A 20,287-nucleotide genomic window follows, 5' to 3' on the forward strand; every position below is an offset into this window, starting at 1 on the left:
GTCATAGAACTGTTCAACTTCAGCTTCTTCAGCATTACTTGTCAGGGCATAGACTTGGGTTACTGTGATATTGAATGGTTTGCCTTGGAAATGAACAGATCATTCTGTCATTTTTGAAATTGCATCCAAGTACTGCATTTTGGACTCTTTTGTTGACTATGAGGGCTACTCCAGTTCTTCTAGGGATTTTTGCCCACAGCACCTGAAGAACTATGGATGGAGGTTTGTGACATTATACAGGAGGCACTGATCAAGACCATCCCCAAGAAAAAGAGATGCAAAATAGGTGTCTGAGGAGGCCTTACAAATAGCTGTAAAAAGAAGAGAAGTGAAAGGCAAAGGAGAAAAGAAAAGATACACCCCTTTGAATGCAGAGTTCCAAAGAATATCAAGGAGAGATAAGAAAGCCTTCCTCAGTGATCAGTGCAAAGAAAGAGGAAAACAATAGGAAGGGAATGACTAGAGATCTCTTCAAGAAAATTAGAGATACCAAGGGAACATTTCAGGCACAAATGGGCACAATAAAGGACAGAAACACTATGGACTTAACAGAAGCAGAAAATATTAAAAAGAGGTGGCAAAAATACACAGAAGAACTATGTAAAAGAGATGTTCATGGCCCAGATAACCACGATGGTGTGATCACTCACTTAGAACCAGACATCCTGCAATGCGAAGTCAAGAGGGTCTCAAGTATCACTACGAACAAAGCTTGTTGAGGTGATGGAATTCCAGCAGAGCTATTTCAAATCCTAAAAGATGATGTTGTTAAAGTGCTGCACTCAATATGCCAGCAAACTTGGAAAACTAAGCAGTGGCCACTGGACTGGAAAAGGTCAGTTTTCATTCTAATCCCAAAGAAAGACAATGCCAAAGAATGCTCAAACTACCACACAGTTGCACTCATCTCACATGCTAGCAAAGTAATGCTCAAAATTCTCCAAGCCAGGCTTCAACAGTACGTGAACCGTGAACTTCCAGATGTTCAAGCTGGATTTAGAAAAGACAGAGGAACCAGAGATCAAATTGCCATCTGTTGGTTCATCAAAGCAAGAAAGTTCCAGAAATATATCTACTTCTTCTTTATTGATTGTGCCAAAGCCTATGACTATATGGATTACAACAAACTTTGGAAAATTCTTAAAGAGATGGGAATACCAGACCACCTTACCTGCCGCCTGAGAAATCTGTATGCAGGTCAAGATGCAGCAGAGAGGGCTGGACATGGAGAATGTTTGGGCTCTGATTCAGGATGACACTTGTAAGCTATATAGACACTTGAGGTCTTTTTAGAAGTTCTCTTTCCATCGAGTTCACTTCAGAATAGGTCAATACAAAGTGAGGCTATAAAGGAAAGAGGATTTAAACCATTATGTATATCCAAATTCAAGAATCTGTGTGCTTATCTTGAAGAAAATTTGGCTCTTTGTGATACTCCTTTGCCAAAATTCAACATTTAAAAAATAAAATTTAACTTCAGTACTATTATAGACCTACTATAAATTTCTAGGAATTTTTTCAAGCATCCAATAAGTTATCACTTTGTTTAGATGAACTGGTCAGAATAAATGGAGATTGTTAAGTATCCACTGGTGATATATTTAATATCTCTAAAGAAGAAAATTAGGAGGCTTTCTGATAATGTTAGGTTGGTGAAAATTTTGTTCACAATGGCCCAACCCAGTATTAAAATTTTAACATTATTTTGAATGACAGTTCTTCATTTGTTCATTTGTTTATATGCTACCTCTCCTCTGGGAATTTTTTCTTTTCTGTCCCAATTCGTACCAAGCTCCTATAACACAATTCTTGGTTAGATCAGTGTCAATAATTTATTTTTAAGGACTTAGCAGTGTCTGTTTTCTCCAAGATCCAAAAAAAACCCTATTGTAAAATTTAATTTGTTGTGTTTTCTTTGTCTTTCACTCAATTTTTTGTATCCTTGCAGTTGAATTTTCAATTTTTAAAAAAGCACTTCTCTGTTAAAGAAAAATATCAACTAAAACTATATTTGTTGTATTTACCATTTCTGTTCTGAAACCTTTTTTAAAACCTGAAAAATTCTCCCCCAAATATATATACATATATATATATATACACACACACACACACATATATATATATACATATATATATATATATATTTACTTTACAATATTGTATTGGTTTTGTCATACATCAACATGAATCCACCATGGGTGTACACGTGTTCCCCATCCTGAACCCCCCCTCCCACCACCCTCCCCATAGCATCCCTCTGGGTCATCCCAGTGCACCAGCCCAGAGCATCCTGTATCATGCATGGAACCTGGTCTGGCGATTCGTTTCACATATGATATTATACATGTTTCAAAGCCATTCTCCCAAATCATCCCACCCTTGCCCTCTCCCACAGAGTCCAAAAGACTGTTCTATACATCTGTGTCTCTTTTGCTGTCTCGCATACAGGGTTATCATTACCATCTTTCTAAATTCCATATATACGCGTTAGTATACTGTATTGGTGTTACAGATGGCTAACAAACACATGAAAAAATGCTCAACATCACTCATTATCAGAGAAATGCAAATCAGAACCACAATGAGGTACCATTTCACGCCAGTCAGAATGGCTGCAATCCAAAAGTCTACAAGCAATAAATGCTGGAGAGGGTGTGGAGAAAAGAGAACCCTCTTACACTGTTGGTGAGAATGCAATCTCGTACAGCCACTATGGAGAACAGTGTGGAGATTCCTTAAAAACCTGGAAATAGAACTGCCATACGACCCAGCAATCCCACTGCTGGACATACACACTGAGGAAACCAGAATTAAAAGAGACCCAATGTTCATCGCAGCACTGTTTATAATAGCCAGGACATGGAAGCAATAGATGTCCATCAGCAGACGAATGGATAAGAAAGCTCTGGTACATATACACAATGGAGTATTCAGATCAGATCAGATCAGTCGCTCAGTCGTGTCTGACTTTTTGAGACCCCATGAATCACAGCACGCCAGGCCTCCCTGTCCATCACCAACTCCCAGAGTTCACTCAGACTCATGTCCATCGAGTCAGTGATGCCATCCAGCCATCTCATCCTCTGTCGTCCCCTTCTCCTCCTGCCCCAAATCCCTCCCAGCATCAGAGTCTTTTCCAATGAGTCAACTCTTCGCATGAGGTGGCCAAAGTACTGGAGTTTCAGCTTTAGCATCATTCCTTCCAAAGAAATCCCAGGGCTGATCTCCTTCAGAATGGACTGGTTGGATCTCCTTGCAGTCCAAGGGACTCTCAAGAGTCTTCTCCAACACCACAGTTCAAAAGCATCAGTTCTTCGGCACTCAGCCTTCTTCACAGTCCAACTCTCACATCCATACATGACCACAGGAAAAACCATAGCCTTGACTAGAAGAACCTTTGTTGGCAAGGTAATGTCTCTGCTTTTGAATATGCTATCTAGGTTGGTCATAACTTTCCTTCCAAGGAGTAAGCATCTTTTAATTTCATGGCTGCAGTCACCATCTGCACTCAGCCATTATAAAGAATACATTTGAATCAGTTCTAATGAGGTGGATGACTAGAGCCTATTATACAAAGTAAAGTAAGCCAGAAAGAAAAACACCAATACAGTATACTAACATTTTCTTTAATGCTGTGGACTTTTTGTACATTCAGTTTTTCTGTTTGTATTTAATTTCATATATTCTTTTATACATTTTACTCCTGTTTCTGCCATGTTTCTATGATTGGCTTGCTGTTTGTTTCTCTTAACCTCTTTTGAAAAGTTTGTTCTTTCTTGGGTTAGGGAAGATTATCTAACCTTTAAATGCTCTTCTGATGTTTTATTTTCTCTATTCTCATTGTTTCATAATATTATTCATTCAATTGCCTTGTTCGGTTCATTTCAGTTGCTCAGTCATGTCCGACTCTTTGCGACCCCATGAATTACAGCACCCCAGGCCTCTCTGTCCATCACCAACTCCTGGAGTTCACTCAAACTCATGTCCATCGAGCCAGTGATGCCATCCAGCCATCTCATCCTCTGTCGTCCCCTTCTCCTCCTGCCCCCAATCCCTCCCAGCATCAGAGTCTTTTCCAATGAGTCAACTCTTTGCATGAGGTGGCCAAAGGACTGGAGTTTCAGCTTCAGCATCAGTCCTTCCAATGAACACCCAGGACTGATCTCCTTTAGGATGGACTGGTTGGATCTCCTTGCAGTCCAAGGGACTCTCAAGAGTCTTCTCCAACACCACAGTTCAAAAGCATCAATTCTTCGGCCCTCAGCTTTCTTCACAGTCCAACTCTCACATCCATACATGACCACTGAAAAAACCATAGCTTTGACTAGATGGACCTTTGTTGGCCAAGTAATGTCTCTGCTTTTGAATATGCTATCTAGGTTGGTCATAACTTTCCTTCCAAGGAGTAAGCATCTTTTAATTTCATGGCTGCATTCACCATCTGCAGTGATTTTGGAGCCCCCAAAAATAAAGTCTGACACTGTTTCCACTGTTTCCCCATCTATTTGACATGAAGGGATGGGACCAGATGCCATGATCTTCGTTTTCTGAATGTTGAGCTTTAAGCCAACTCTTTCACTCTGCTCTTTCAATTTCATTAAGAGGCTTTTTAGTTCCTCTTCACTTTTCACCATAAGGGTGGTGTCATCTGCATATCTGAGGTGATTGATATTTCTCCTGGCAATCTTGATTCCAGCTTGTGCTTCTTCCAGCCCAGCATTTCTGTCTATAAGTTAAATAAGCAAGGTGACAATATACAGCCTTGACGTACTCCTTTTCCTATTTGGAACCAGTCTGTTGTTCCATGCCAGTTCAAACTGTTGATTCCTGACCTGCATATAGGTTTCTCAAGGCAGGTCAGATGGTCTGGTATTCCCATCTGTTTCAGAATTTTCCACAGTTTATTGTGATCCACACAGTCAAAGGCTTTGGCATAGTCAGTAAAGCAGAGATAAATGTTTTTCTGGAACTCTCTTGCTTTTTCAATGATCCAGCAGATGTTGGCAATTTGATCTGTGGTTCCTCTGCCTTTTCTAAATCCAGCTTGAACGTCTGGAAGTTCATGGTTCACGTATTGCTGAAGCCTGGCTTGGAGAATTTTGAGCATTACTTTACTAGCATGTGAGATGAGTGCAATTGTGTGGTGGTTTGAGCATTCTTTGGCACTGCCTTTCTTCGGGATTGGAATGAAAACTGACCTTTTCCAGTCCTGTGGCCACTGCTGAGTTTTCCAAATTTGCTGGCATATTGAGTGCAGCACTTTCACAGCATCATCTTTCAGGATTTGAAATAGCTCAACTGGAATTCCATCACCTCCACTAGCTTTGTTCGTAGTGATGCTTTCTGAGGCCCACTTGACTTCACATTCAAGGATGTCTGGCTCTAGGTGAGTGATCACAACCATCATGATTATCTGGGTTGTGAAGATTTTTTTTTTTTTTTTTTGGTATAGTTCTTCTGTGTATTCTTGGCACCTCTTCTTAGTATCTTCTGTTTCTGTTAGGTCCATACCATTTCTGTTCTTTATCGAGCCCATTTTTGCATGAAATTTTCCCTTGGTATCTCTAATTTTCTTGAAGAGATCTCTAGTCTTTCCCACTCTGTTGTTTTCCTCTATTTCTTTGCATTGATCACTGAGGAAGGCTTTCTTATCTCTCCTTGCTATTCTTTGGAACTCTGCATTCAGATGGTTGTATCTTTCCTTTTCTCCTTTGCTTTTTACTTCTCTTCTTTTCACAGCTATTTGTAAGGCCTCCTCAGACAGCCATTTGCTTTTTCGCATTTCTTTTCCATGGACATGGTCTTGATCCCTGTCTCCTGTAAAATGTCATGAACCTCTGTCCATAGTTCATCAGGCACTCTGTGAATCAGATCTAGTCCTTTCAATCTATTTCTCACTTCCACTGTATAATCATAAGGGATTTGATTTAGGTCATACTGGAATGATCTAGTGATTTCCCCCATTTTCTTCAATTTAATTCTGAATTTGGCAATAAGGAGTTCATGATCTGAGCTATAGTCAGCTCCTGGTCTTGTTTTTGCTGACTCTATAGAGCTTCTCCATCTTTGACTGCAAAGAATATAATCAATCTGATTTCGGTGTTGACCATCTGGTGATGTCCATGTGTAGAGCCTTCTCTTGTGTTGTTGGAAGAAGGTGTTTGCTATGACCAGTGCGTTCTCTTGGAAGCTTTTACTATTTTACACACTTGCTTGCCCCCATCAAATAAGTTCTTGAGAATACTACTTTTGTTCTTTTTTGAAAGTATGCAATATAATACAATTTTCCATACTCTTCTGGTGGCTTTTTTCCCCAAAGACATCAATAGACATCCATAAAGCTTAGTTTTGGCCCATATACTTAAACGGATATCCAGAGGAGAAATGAGTCTTTGTGTTAAATTAACTTATGATAATGTTTCAGAATGGAAATTAGTGAGTCTGGTGATGGAGGAAACCCTGATTTATTTCCCTAGGATCTCTTGGATTTACCGTTGTTTCTCTAGTATCCTTCTTATACTTAGTCAGAGCATTGTTGCCTTAACTTACCCATGTTCAGTTCAGTTCAGTTCAGTTCAGTCACTCAGTCGTGTCCGACTCTTTGTGACCCCATGAATCGCAGCACGCCAGGCCTCCCTGTCCATCACCATCTCTGGAGTTCACTCAAACTCACATCCATCGAGTCAGTGATGCCATCCAGCCATCTCATCTTCTTTCGTATCCTTCTCCTCCTGCCCCCAACTCCTCCCAGCATCAGAGTCTTTTCCAATGAGTCAACTCTTCACATGAGGTGGCCAAAGTACTGGAGTTTCAGCTTTAGCATCATTCCTTCCAAAGAACACCCAGGGCTGGTCTCCTTCAGAATGGACTGTTTGGATCTCCTTGCAGTCCAAGGGACTCTCAAGAGCCTTCTCCAACACCACAGTTCAAAAGCATCAATTCTGCACTGGGCTTTCTTCACAGTCCAACTCTCACATCCATACATGACCACCAGAAAAACCATAGTCGTTAGATAGTTATAATTTCTTGCAGTTTCATTGATTGTCATGATTTGTTGATTGAAAGTATAAAAGATAGTCATTAGATGCCTGTGATGTGTCAGATTCAAAGTTAGGGACTTGAGAACATGAAGATGAATGAATTACACTTCTCAGTTTCAGGAGACTGGCAGTCTACTGTGTGTGAAGGAGATAAGTAGCATAGGAAGTACTTGTTTAGCAAATATTTAATGGGTGCTTCCTTTCTGTTGAGTGTTCCTCAGCAATTCTCACCAGATACTATTGACATTTTGGCTTACACAGCTGTTTGATATGTGAGGATGGCTCACACACTGCAAAACCTTTGGTACCCCTGGTATCCCATGACATCCTAGCAGTCATGTGACATCAACAAAGTTTTAGTCCATCCCCTATACACACTTCTAAGTGCTTCTGATTAGAAACCACTGCCCTGGGTACTGTTATGGATAAACATGCAAAAGAGGAGCTTATAGGCTAACATAGAAGTATCAGTATTTGATTTCAGATTGTTTCCACATCATCTCCATTGTCATCATTGTCATTTCAATCACATTAAACAGTTACATTGCTCACATCACATGTTCTGAATGCCCTGTCTCAGAATTTGAGCATTACAGCAATCTGGTGCAGTATCATTATTCTCATTCTCATTAACCGAGGAGTTAAAACTGGGAAGGTTAAAGCTGTAAGCTGTATCTTTGATAAGTGGTGGGTATGGCTAGGACTAGAATGCTCGCCTGAGCTTTACAGTCCCCAGTACAAGCTGAGGAGAGTAGCTATGCCATGGGGAAACCTGGAGGAAGGCACAGAGCCTGGCTGACTTGTGCTTAGGCTCTCAGTACCTGATGCATGTAAGGGGAAGCCTTTTCCCTAAAGGATTCAGAGGCCCACCTATGGATTTACCATCTCTCTAAATTCTGCAAATGAAGAGCATTGCTTTGAGCTCATTTCTGACACCTCACCATTCAGACAGGTGCCTGCCTTCCCTGTACCCCAACCAATAGGAAACTTCTTTCTCACTGTGCCTTTTTTGTATCTCAGATCAGATCAGATTGGTCGCTCAGTCGTGTCCGACTCTTTGCGACCCCATGAATTGCAGCACGCCAGGCCTCCCTGTCCATCACCAACTCCCGGAGTTCACTCAGACTCATGTCCATTGAGTCAGTGATGCCATCCAGCCATCTCATCCTCTGTCATCCCCTTCTCCTCTTGCCCCCAATCCTTCCCAGCATCAGAGTCTTTTCCAATGAGTCAACTCTTCGCATGAGGTGGCCAAAGTACTGGAGTTTCAGCTTTAGCATCATTCCTTCCAAAGAAATCCCAGGGCTGATCTCTTTTAGAATGGACTGGTTGGATCTCCTTGCAGTCCAAGGGACTCTCAGGAGTATTCTCCAACACCACAGTTCAAAAGCATCAGTTCTTCGGCACTCAGCTTTCTTCACAGTCCAACTCTCACATCCATACATGACCACAGGAAAAACCATAGCCTTGACTAGACGAACCTTTGTTGGCAAAGTAATGTCTCTGCTTTTGAATATGCTGTCTAGGTTGGTCATAACTTTCCTTCCAAGGAGTAAGTGTCTTTTAATTTCATGGCTGCAGTCACCATCTGCAGTGATTTTGGAGCCCAGAAAAATAAAGTCTGACACTGTTTCCACTCTTTCCCCATTTATTTCCCATGAAGTGATGGGACCGGATGCCACGATCTTTGTTTTCTGAATGTTGAGCTTTAAGCCAACTCTTTCACTCTCCACTTTCACCTTCATCAAGAGGCTTTTGAGTTCCTCTTCACTTTCTGCCGTAAGGGTGGTGTCATCTGCATATCTGAGGTTATTGATATTTCTCCTGGCAATCTTGATTCCAGCTTGTGTTTCTTCCAGTCCAGCGTTTCTTGTGATGTACTCTGCATAAAAGTTAAATAAGCAAGGTGACAATATACAGCCTTGACGTACTCCTTTTCCTCTTAGGAACCAGTCTGTTGTTCCATGCCCAGTTCTAACTGTTGCTTTCTGACCTGCATACAAATTTCTCAAGAGGCAGATCAGGTGGTCTGGTATTCCCATCTCTTTCAGAATTTTCCACAGTTTTTTGTTTGTATCTATCGTGGCCTTATTTCACAATTCATAAATTAATTTATATATTTTTGTACTTGATTTTTTTCTTATTCTTCCTGTAGACGATAAGCTTTTAAGTAGAGGAACAGAGTTTTTCTTTTTCCTGTTTATCTACAAAATCATAATAACTGTCAAATTCTAGGTGTTCAGTAAATACTTTTGACTCAGTGAATGAACAAATAATATATTTTAATCTTTAATCAAGATCTAGTGTATCACTGAAGGAACAGTGGTTTCCTGGTATCCTTGGTACCCGAAGATATTCACTGTCATCTCCCCTTTGTTCATTGATATAATACATATTTGTTGTGACCTGGAATGCGCCAGGCTCTGTTTTAGGTTACAAGCAAGGCACCAGTTGCTGCCTTTGTGGAGTATTAATTCTAGTGAAATTATTAAATTTCTCTAGCAGGTGTCATGGTTTTCACAGAGCTGTCAATTTTTATTTTTTCTCTACATTTTATGATAGCATGTCTTAGAAATGATCTTCTAAGAAAGAGAATTGAGCATAATACTTTCAACTCTTGGCTAATAAGAGTTTATCCAGATTTTCCAGAAAGAAGAATAGCACTTATAGTTAAGGCAGTATTTGTTGACATTGTGATTTGGTTTTATATAGAAAGATGAACCTAGTATATGGATGTTGTCTTCAATGTTACAGATTCTTCTGAGTATGTTGGTCAAAGTAAGTTCAAAGTGAAAATTAACTGTATCTGTCATGGTTCACGGAGAAGGCAATGGCACCCCACTCCAGTACTCTTGCCTGGAAAATCCCATGGATGGAGGAGCATGGAAGGCTGCAGTCCACGGGGTCACTGAGGGTCGGACACGACTAAGCGACTTCACTTTCACTTTTCACTTGCCTGCATTGGAGAAGGAAATGGCAACCCACTCCAGTGTTCTTGCCTGGAGAATCCCAGGGACAGGGGAGCCTGGTGGGCTGCCATCTATGGGGTCGCACAGAGTTGGACACGACTGAAGCGACTTAGTAGTAGTAGTAGTCATGGTTCATCTCATGTCTACAAGGATAAGAAACGAGAATGTACTGGGAAACACTGGTAAAGTTTAAGTCAAGACAAAAGAAAAATTGACCATTATTGGGGAATAAAAATTATTTTTCATGAAATTTTATTTCTAGAAAATATATTTAATTCTTTCTCTTGAAACGTTTAGTATGCTTAATGAAATCTCATACAAAATTCAGTGAGTTTATGCAGTCAGAGACTCAGGGGCCTTCAACCACCTTACATGTAGCAGATGTACACGTGTGATTTGTACGTGAATACCAGTATAGAGAACAAAAGCTCGCTGTTGAATTCTGTTTCCCAGTAATGGTTAAAAACACTAGACTGACACCTAAATTCATGGATTTAGCAATATTTTGCTTTCTGGAATATATAATACTTCAAATGTCTTTATGAAGCATACTAATTTTACATGCCACTGTCACCTTCAAAAAGTTTAAAAATGCTCTTTTCCAGTTTCCATGACTATAAAAGTACTAATTCCTCTTGGAGAATTTTAAAGGATTAATTTATATGTAAAAGACAAAATTAGAGCAGGTCAACTCTATTATAGTTCTTAGAAGACTGCCACTATGACCTGTTTTTTAATATAAATGTGTTCAGTCCATTGTAATTAGTCTTATTCGTGTATATGTACTTAAAACAAATTACATTTATCTATGCATAATGAGGGAGAGGAAGGGAGGGTGGGAACGAGGAAGAGACACAGAAGAGGGTAGGGGAGAAGAGGGAGAGGGAGAGAAAAGAGAAACATCATTAGGATCATGGTGCTTTTCCTTCTTTTTATTCTTTTGGGCCCTGGAGGTATTTTACTTATACTTCAGTTTAGTCACTTAGTCGTGTCCGACTCTTTGCGACTTCATGGACTGCAGCATGCCAGACTTCCCTGTCCATCACCAACTCCCAGAGCTTGCTCAAACTCAAGTCCATGGAGTTGGTGATGCCATCAAACCATCTCATCCTCTGTCATCCCCTTCTCCTCCCGCTTTCAATCTTTCCCAGCATCAGGGTCTTTTCAAATGAGTCAGCTCTTCACATCAGGTGGCCAAAGTAATGGAGTTTTACCTTCAGCATCAGTCCTTCCAATGAATATTCAGGACTGATTTCTTTTAGGATTGACTGGTTGGATCTCCTTCCAGTCCAAGGGACTCTCAAGAGTCTTCTCCAACACCACAGTTCAAAAGCATCAATTCTTCGGCCCTCAGCTTTCTTTATGGTCCAACTCTCACATTCATACATGACCACTGGAAAAACCATAGCTTTGACTAGATGCATCTTTGTTGGCAAAGTAAAGTCTCTGCTTTTTAATATGCTGTTTAGGTTGGTCGTAGCTTTTCTTCCAAGGAGCAAGCCTTTTAATTTCATGGCTGCAGTCACCATCTGCAGTGATTTTAGAGCCCAAGAAAATAAAATCTTATAGAATCTTGTAGTAGATTCTAAACTCAGCATTCAGAAAGCTAAGATGATAGCATTGGACCCCATCACTCCATGGCAAATTGAAGAGGGAAAAGAGGAAACAATGACAGATTTTATTTTCTTGGGCTCTAAAATCACTAAAGATGGTGACTGCAGCCATGAAATTAAAAGACTCTTGGCTATGACAAACCTAGACAGCATCTTAAAAAGCAGAGACATCACTTTCCAACAAAGGTTTGTATAATCAAAGCTGTGGTTTTTCCAGTAGTCATGTATGAATTTGAGAGTTGGACCATCAAGAAGGCCGAGCACCAAAGAATTGGTGCTTTCAAACTGCACTAGAGGAGACTCTTGAGAGTCCCTTCGACTGCAAGCACATGAAAACAGTCAATTCTAAAGGAAATCAGTCCTGAGTATTCATTGAAAGGACTGACGCTGAAGCTGAAGCTCCAATACTTTGGCCACCTGATGTGAAGACCTGATTCACTGGAAAAGACCCTAATACTGGGGAAGACTGAGGGCATGAGGGGAAGGGGACGACAGAGGATGAAATGGTTTGAAGGAAGCTTGGTGTACTGTAGACTGCACTGTGGTCCTTGGGGTGGCAAAGAGATGGACAAGACTTAGCAACTGAACAATGAACAACAGACTCTAAATGGGATCATTTAGATACAAAACAATATTAGTAACTTTAAAAGTTGCAACAACAATAGACCAGTTCCCTCATCTAAGACTCAGGGATGGTTTCTCTCCATTAGCAAAGAACACACTTGGTTAATGGATAACCTTGGTACATTCCAACACAATAAACTGATTAAATCTAAGAAATAATAACATTAAAGTGTCACAAACCACTGGGTAGCAGCTACAAAGAAAATGGAGTATCTAAAATTATCTCAATGATATTTGTATTTTTGAGGGTCAGTTTCACCCAAATCCTGATTTATATAATAATTTATCTGGAGATTAGGTACTAGGATTTCATTAGATGATGAAATTTGTATCATTTAATGATTACTGATATAGCAAAGGTGTCCATGAGTTGTATGCAAAAAGAGGTCTAGGGAAACAAAGCAAAAAATATCTAGAGTTCATTAAATTGTACTTCAGAATTTCATATATATATATAATGTATATATATATATAAGTGCATATGCTTAGTTGCTCAGTCATGTCCAACTCTGTGACCATATGCACTGTAGCCAGCCAGACTCCTCTGTAATGGAGTTTCTCAAGCAAGAGTAGTGGACTGGGTAGTCATTCCCTTCTCCAAGGGATCTTCCCAACCCAGGGATCAAACCTGGGTTGCCTGCATTGCAGGCAGATTCTTTACTGTCTGAGCCACCAGGTATGTCTTATTCCTGCTGTCTGTATGTCTGTCTCTCTGTTGGATCTTATTTTCCTTGAACACTTTTATCACAGGAATACCTCCATCTGGGTTCTTGCTCTGTGTGGTCTTAGTGACCTTCAGCAAGTCTCCCTGAACCTGTCTTGTGGCCTTACAGCAGTGAAGTTGTAAGGTTCGGTGAGTTCAGTCATTCAGTCATGTCTGACTCTTTGCAACCTCATGGACTGCAACATGCCAGGCTTCCGAGCCCATCAACAACTCCCGGAGCTTGCTCAAACTCATGTGCATCAAGTCGGTGATGCCATCTAACCATTTTATCCTCTGTCATCCCCTTCTCCTCCTGCCTTCAAACTTACCAGGATCAGGTCTTTTCCAGTGAGTCAGGTCATCACATCAGGTGGCCAAAGTACTGGAGTTTCAGTTTCAACATCAGTCCCTCCAATGAACACCCAGGACTGATTTCCTTTAGGATGGACTGGTTGGATCTCCTTGCAGTCCAAGGGACTCTCAAGAGTCTTCTCCAATACCACAGTTCAAAAGCATCAATTCTTCAGCCCTCAGCCACCTTTATAGTCCAACTCTCACATCCCTACATGACTACTGGAAAAACCATAGCTTTGACTAGATAGACCTTTGTTGGCAAAGTAATGTCTCTGATTTTTAATATGCTGTCTAGGGTGGTCATAGCTTTTCTTCCATGGAGTAAGCATCTTTTAATTTCATGGCTGCAGCCACCATCTACTGTGATTTTGGAGCCCCCCAAAATAAATCTGTCTCTGTTTCCATTGTTTCCCTATCCACTTGCCATGAAGTGATGAGACCAGATGACATGATCTTTTTGAATGTTGGGTTTTCAGCCAGCTTTTTCCTTCATCTCTTTCACTTTTATCAAGAGGCTCTTTAGTTCTTTGCTTTCTGTCATAAGGGTGGTATCATTTGTGTATCTGAGATTATTAATATTTCTCCTGGCAATCTTGATTCCAGCTTGTGTTTCATCCAGCCTGGCAGTTCGCATGATGCACTGTGCATATCAGTTAAACAAGCAGGGTGACAATATACAGCCTTAACGTACTCCTTTCCCAATTTGGAATCAGTCTGTTGTTCCATGTCTGGTTCTAACTGTTACTTCTTGACCTCCATACAGATTTCTAAGGAGGCAGGTAAGGTGGTCTGGTATTCCCATCTCTTTCAGAATTTTCTATAGTTTGTTGTGATCTACACAGTCAAAGGCTTTTGTGTAATCAATAAAAGAGAAGTAGATGTTTTTCTGGAATTCTCTTGCTTTTTCGATGATCCAGCGGATGTTGGCAATTTAATCTCTGGTCCCTCGCATTTTCTAAATCCAGTGTGAACATCTGGAAGTTCACAGTTCACGTACTGTGAAGCCTGGCTTGGAGAATTTTGAGCATTACTTTACTAGCATGTGAGATGAGTGCAATTGTGTGGTAATTTGAGCATTCTTTGGCACTGCCTTTCTTCGGGACTGGAATGAAAACTGACCTTTTCCAGTCCTGTGGCCACTGCTGAGTTTTCCAAATTTGCTGGCATATTGAGTGCAGCACTTTCACAGCATCATCTTTCAGGATTTGAAATAGCTCAACTGGAATTCCATCACCTCCACTAACTTTGTTCGTAGTGATGCTTCCTAAGTCCCAGTTGACTTCACATTCTAGGATGTTTGGCTCTAGGTGAGTGATCACAACATCATGGTTATCTGTGTCATGAAGATCTTTTTTGTACAGTTCTTCTGTGTATTCTTGCCACCTCTTCTTAATATCTTCTCTTTCTGTTAGGTCCATACCATTCTGTCCTTTATTGTGCCCAGTTTTACATGAAATGTTCTGTTGGTGTCTCTAATTTTCTTGAAGAGATCTGTAGTCTTTCCCATTCTATTGTTTTTCTCTTTCTTCTTCTATTGTAAGGTTCAGATGAGCTTGCTAATGCACCATAAAAATGTCTCTGAAACCAAACCACTTATTACAGATGTCATTTACTCTAATGATTTTCTTCATATGTGTCTGCTTTATATGCATCATCTAATCTCTCAATAACCTTCTAAGGTAGCTGCTGTTACTATCTCATTTAACATTTGAGAAAGCTGAGGCAGGGAGGGATTATTAACTTGCTCAAAGTCACATGCTTAATTTGTAGTTGGTCTTTCTGATTCCTTCAGCAGAATTCTTATCCAGTATATTGAAATCCCTCTTGAAATGGACTTAATAATAAAATGCTCCTTTTTACCCTAGAGTTTACCAATTGTTTACCCCAATCTAGTCTGCCATTTGGATATTTAGAAAATAACAAAGTTTCTCAGGTGAAGAATATAACTTTCTTTAAATTTGGCTCATTTTCTTATTCTGTAAACATTTATTGAGCACTTACTATATACCAGGATGTATTTTGCCTTGGAAATGTAGGGATAAAAGTGCCTATAGAAAAATCCACGTTCAAAGATGTCATGTCAGCAGATTGTTCCTTGGACTATGTTCTCTGGTCCCTGTCGCCTAAACATGAGGGTTTGGACAGTGAGCTGTAATAGCATGATTAGTGACTTTTTAGAATGATCTTGGACTTGGCTATTCTAGTCTTTTTTTAAAGATGGAACTAGACAGGGCTGGCCTTCTACCTCTTCTCTTTGCTTCCATCTTATTCTTCCCTGATCCATTATCCACAGAAGTGCTGGGTGAGTTTTACAAAATGTAAATCTGATCATAATTCTCTTACCTCCATAGGGCTAACCAGAGAGCTTCAAATATAGTGCTCACCCCTTATACAACTCTTAAATGCTCATTTCTCTGCATTTTCACATATATTGTTTACTCTGCTTTGATGAGGACATTCCTGATCCCTCTCTGGCTGCTAACTCCTACTTTAGCACAGATGTTCTTTTTCTTTGGGCCCTTCTGAGATCACCCAGCTTCTGAGGGTCTCTACAGCATCTTTTCTGTACTCATATTTGCCTCTTGGATTCTAATTACCTCTTTGAGCTGTAAAATCCATAAGGAGAGGAGATGCATTAGTCTTCTCCAGAGTTGTAGCCTTAGCTTCTAAGGTGGTCCTTGGAAAAAAATAAATGTAAATAGCAGAGTTCTAATTAAAGACACATGTTTTTCTAACTCTTTACTGTCAAGAGTTGGTTTAGCTATAGCTTATACTTTCTTTCTCAAAATGCTTTTCAAAACTGCCACAGAGCTTTGGAAGTGACTCACGTTCTGGGGACCCACTAGCTACAAGTCTTCTGGTCTTTGCTCATCACATTTATAGCTTTTATGGATTTGAAACTGGTTTAGCTAGTTTATGGGTATCCTTTTGAAAATTATCCTTCTTTAGTAGCACTTTCAAAATAATGTTCATCCTCAAATATCAAAAAGTATCTGTAAAGTGATAAAATTTGTGTTGATTATAGCAATAACATTGAAATAAAGTATTTTAAGTGTATAATAATTGTGAAAAATCTTAAACTTGGTGAATTTTTCCCTAGGAAATTGATATTCATGACATTAAATTCTAGGGGGGAAATATACTTCTGTATCAAGCAACTTTGGAAAAACTTGCTTTTGTGCCTCCTTTTAGTTAAGAATTTGTCAGTTTAAATACTCTGTTTCTCTATTTTGTTTTATTGATGTTTTTATGTGTATTGAATAGCTATTATTCTTTTATAGTTATGCCCCTTGGTGTCCATCCTGTCAGCAGACTGATTCAGAATGGGAGACATTTGCAAAGAATGGTGAAATACTTCAGATCAGTGTGGGGAAAGTAGATGTCATTCAAGAACCAGGTACTGTAAATGTTGAACATTAAATACAAAAGTGTGTTGCTTTTAATTTGAATTTTTTCACACATGCAGAAAGTTGAAAGACTAGAATATTGATTACCATAAACTACCTAAAATCAACAAACAATATTTTAGCATATATGTATCTGTTTATGTATTCATATTTACACATACAGATGTGTGTATATATTTTTATGGTTTTTTTGCTAAGTCATTTGAATATAAGTTGCAAACATCGTGAGACTTCACCCTTCAATACTTCAGCATATTAATGTGTCCTTAATTATTTTCCATGTCTTTTTATAGTTTTTTAAACCAGGATCCAGTCAAGATTCACCAGTTACATTTCATTGTTAAGTGTTTTTAGTCTCTATCAATCTAGAATACTCCGTTTTTTTTCCATGCCGTTATTATTCTGAAGAGAACAAGCTAGGGATTTTCCTAGATGTTTCTTTATTGGTGACATTTAACTTGCTCTTATATTTTCTGCATATTCTGTAAACTTGAACTTCTGTCTAAAGGGATGATTTGAGTTAAACACTTCCGGAGGAGTGATGCTGTGACTTTATATTGTATCCCATCAGAAGACATGTATAGTCATGTTGAGTTTGAGCACTTGGTTAAGGTGATGACACTACACATCTCAATTACAAAGAAAGACCACACTTTATAGCTGGCAGGTAATCTATGGGGTGATACTTTGGGGTTTTAAGATCTGTGATGATCTTACCTGAACAAGATATTTTATTAAGAGTTCCAGAATGGTAAGTTTCTAATTCTTTCACCACCTACATTCATTAGTTGTTAATGATGAAAATTAAATAATAATGAAATAATGAATGAATAATGGAAATGAATAATAATGAAAAAATTATAGTGATACAATTTTTCAAAAGAGGGAGATACAGACTTGAATTCTGAAAAAATACAATAAATTTGTATTTATAGTTTAAAAATAACTGTGTAATATATGTAAATTTAGAAGAGTTGGGTTTTTATGATTTAAATCTCAAATTTGACAATTTTCAAACTGTATAAGTAATTTTTTCCTATCTACATTTAATTTCTACCTGTTGCATCCTTTCACAGGAAAGAAAAAGATAGTAGATATAGAAATATAGCTCTTCCTTCTCTGTAGTAGCTGTGAGTCTAACAATCAAAAAATAATGAATTACCAGTTACATGGACAACAAAATGAATGGTGTCAGTTAATATCTATGTGTTGACAAACCCATGGAGAGAGATTTCTGCTACAAGCTCTGAGTCCTTAAGCCTCCGCCTTTTTTAAGCATTTAATCCAAAACCACTAATGCCTATCTGCTATTTAGAGATGGACAGTTACCATTATTGGGCTTCCCTGGTGGCTCAGACAGTAAATAATCTGCCTGCAAGGCAGGAGACCCGGGTTTGATCCCTGGACCAGGAAGATCCCCTGGAGGAGGGAATGGCTACTCATTCCAGTATTCTTGTCTGGAGAATTCCTTAGATAAATTAGCTTGGCAGGCTATAGTTCATGGGTTTGCAAACAGTCGGCCACGACTGAGGGACTAACAGTTATCATTATTAGTTGATGATTTGGGCTATTATATGGGCTTCCCTGATAGCTCAGTTGGTAGAGAATCCCCTGGTTCCATTCCTGGGTCAGGAAGATCCACTGAAGAAGGGAAAGGCTACCCACTCCAGTATTCTTGGGCTTCCCTTGTGGCTCAGGTGGTAAAGAATCAGCCTGCAATGAGAGAGACCTGGGTTCCATCCCTCAGTTGGGAAGATCCTCTGGAGAAAGGAAAGGCTACCCACTTCAGTATTCTGGCCTGGAGAATTCCATGGACTGTATAACAGTCCATGGGGTCGCAAAGAGTTGGACATGACTTTCACTTTGACTTTCTGCTATTTTAATGAGTTTTTATATTTGGAGATCAAATCATTACAATTACATATCTGCTGTAAACGTGTTTTTGTGTTTTTAAAAGTTTGAGTCCAGTAAAGTCAGGTGTAAGTCTTGTTAATTTGTGAGTACCAGACCCATTTTATGATGAGTTTCTTAGCAATGCAGCATCTGGCCTATTCTTATTTCAGCCTTTTGGGTTACCTGCTGGAAATTCACAGCATAGTTTGAATTAAACAAATTAAACAGCTTTGTGATGAATTCATAGATCTAAAACCTAACTATTAATAAGTATAGTCTTTCCTTCTAAAATGTAGACTTATAGCTATTTTTCCCTTATGAATGGATTAGATGTATAATGAAATAAGAGAAATTGACTATGACAAAATATTTTAAGAGCAAATTCATCATTGACTCATAGTATTAATATAAATATGATACATCTTCAGAGAAGGAAAAAAGTCACTGGTCTAGTGTTCCATGAAAATAGGGAAGAAATAAAGACCAAAAAAATCAAAATGTGGTTGTTTTATGTCTTAGTTTTTTTAAAGTAGAAACTCTAGAATTTTTTTAAATGGTAGCTACTGAACCTGTAACTGATTAAAAAAAAAATTAGGATACAAAATTCACACACATGACTGTGTGGCCTAGAGAATATTTCACTTTAGATTATATTATTTTATGCTTGTAATTGTACTTTAAAATACAAATGTAATGCTTTCAAATAATATTTTAATAGAGTTTAGAAATAATGTGTTTCTTCAACAAACTTTTGAGTTGGTATCATGCACCAAGCCCTGTTCTGTATACCAGCAATAAGATCAATGATGCAGGTAAATAAAGATGCAAATGAATAAGAAGGAAAAACGTAGTTTCGCATTGAGTTTACATTCTAGTGAAGGGTATAAACATTCACAAAAGTAAAATGGGAAATAATGTCTGGGGGTGGTAAGGGCTGTAATGAAAAAGAAAGCAAGGTAAAAATGTAAAAATGGTGGGAGCCACTGTTTTAATCGGATGTCCAGGGAAGGACTTTTTAACTGTAGGTCTTTACAGATTAATGAAATGAATTTCAATGAGGTTTAGGAGAGGAGCATTCCAGGTGGAGCAAACAGTATGTGCAGGTAGGGGTACTTGGCTTATTTGAGAAACAATATAGCCAGTGGGGTCCTTGAGACAAATGGGACTGGAGATGTAGCTAGAAACCAGATCATGTAGGCTCTGTTGGCCATGGCAAAGTGTTTAGGTTTTATATCAAGTATGATAGAAAGGAAGCTAACTGGAAGGTTTTTAGTGGGGGAGTTACATGATTTGATTCATGTTTTAAAAGTATTCATTTGGCTGCTATGTGAAAATTTGTAAGAGGTTGGAAGTATAAGCCAGAAGAAAATTTCAGAGGTCAGTTCAGTAGCCTAGAGTGGAGGGATGAGGGCTTGGATGGAAGCAGCAGTGTTAAGTGGGTGGATTGAACATACGCATTTGGCTGGAATACCCAGAAGGATTTCCTGATAGATTGGTTGCAACACTTGTGAAAAGAGTGACAATGGAAGAGACTAAAAGAGGATCAAGTTTGGAACGGGGTTTAGCTTTGAGATGTTTAGTAGAAATCCAAATAGAGATGAGCTAGAGAAAGACATTTAAGAATTATCAGGTAGATGGTATTTTAAGCAAAGGGTTGAATTGAGATTACCTAAGGAATGTGTGC

At 39.0% G+C, this 20,287-nt stretch overlaps 1 protein-coding gene across 1 annotated transcript in view; it reads left to right on the forward strand.

Moving 5' to 3' along the window:
* Positions 1 to 20,287, forward strand: part of TMX4 (thioredoxin related transmembrane protein 4) — a 60,263-nt gene that overhangs the window by 995 nt on the left and 38,981 nt on the right. The window contains exon 2 of the mRNA XM_086335159.1: positions 16,585 to 16,700. Within this exon, the coding sequence (XP_086191285.1) occupies positions 16,585 to 16,700 (116 nt within the window). The remainder of the gene's footprint in view (positions 1 to 16,584; positions 16,701 to 20,287) is intronic.

This window comes from Bos grunniens, chromosome 13 (genome assembly GCF_055505025.1).
Source record: "Bos grunniens cultivar Pamir isolate PY7600 chromosome 13, Bosgru_T2T1.0, whole genome shotgun sequence".
In the NCBI taxonomy this organism is placed as follows: Eukaryota; Metazoa; Chordata; class Mammalia; order Artiodactyla; family Bovidae; genus Bos; species Bos grunniens.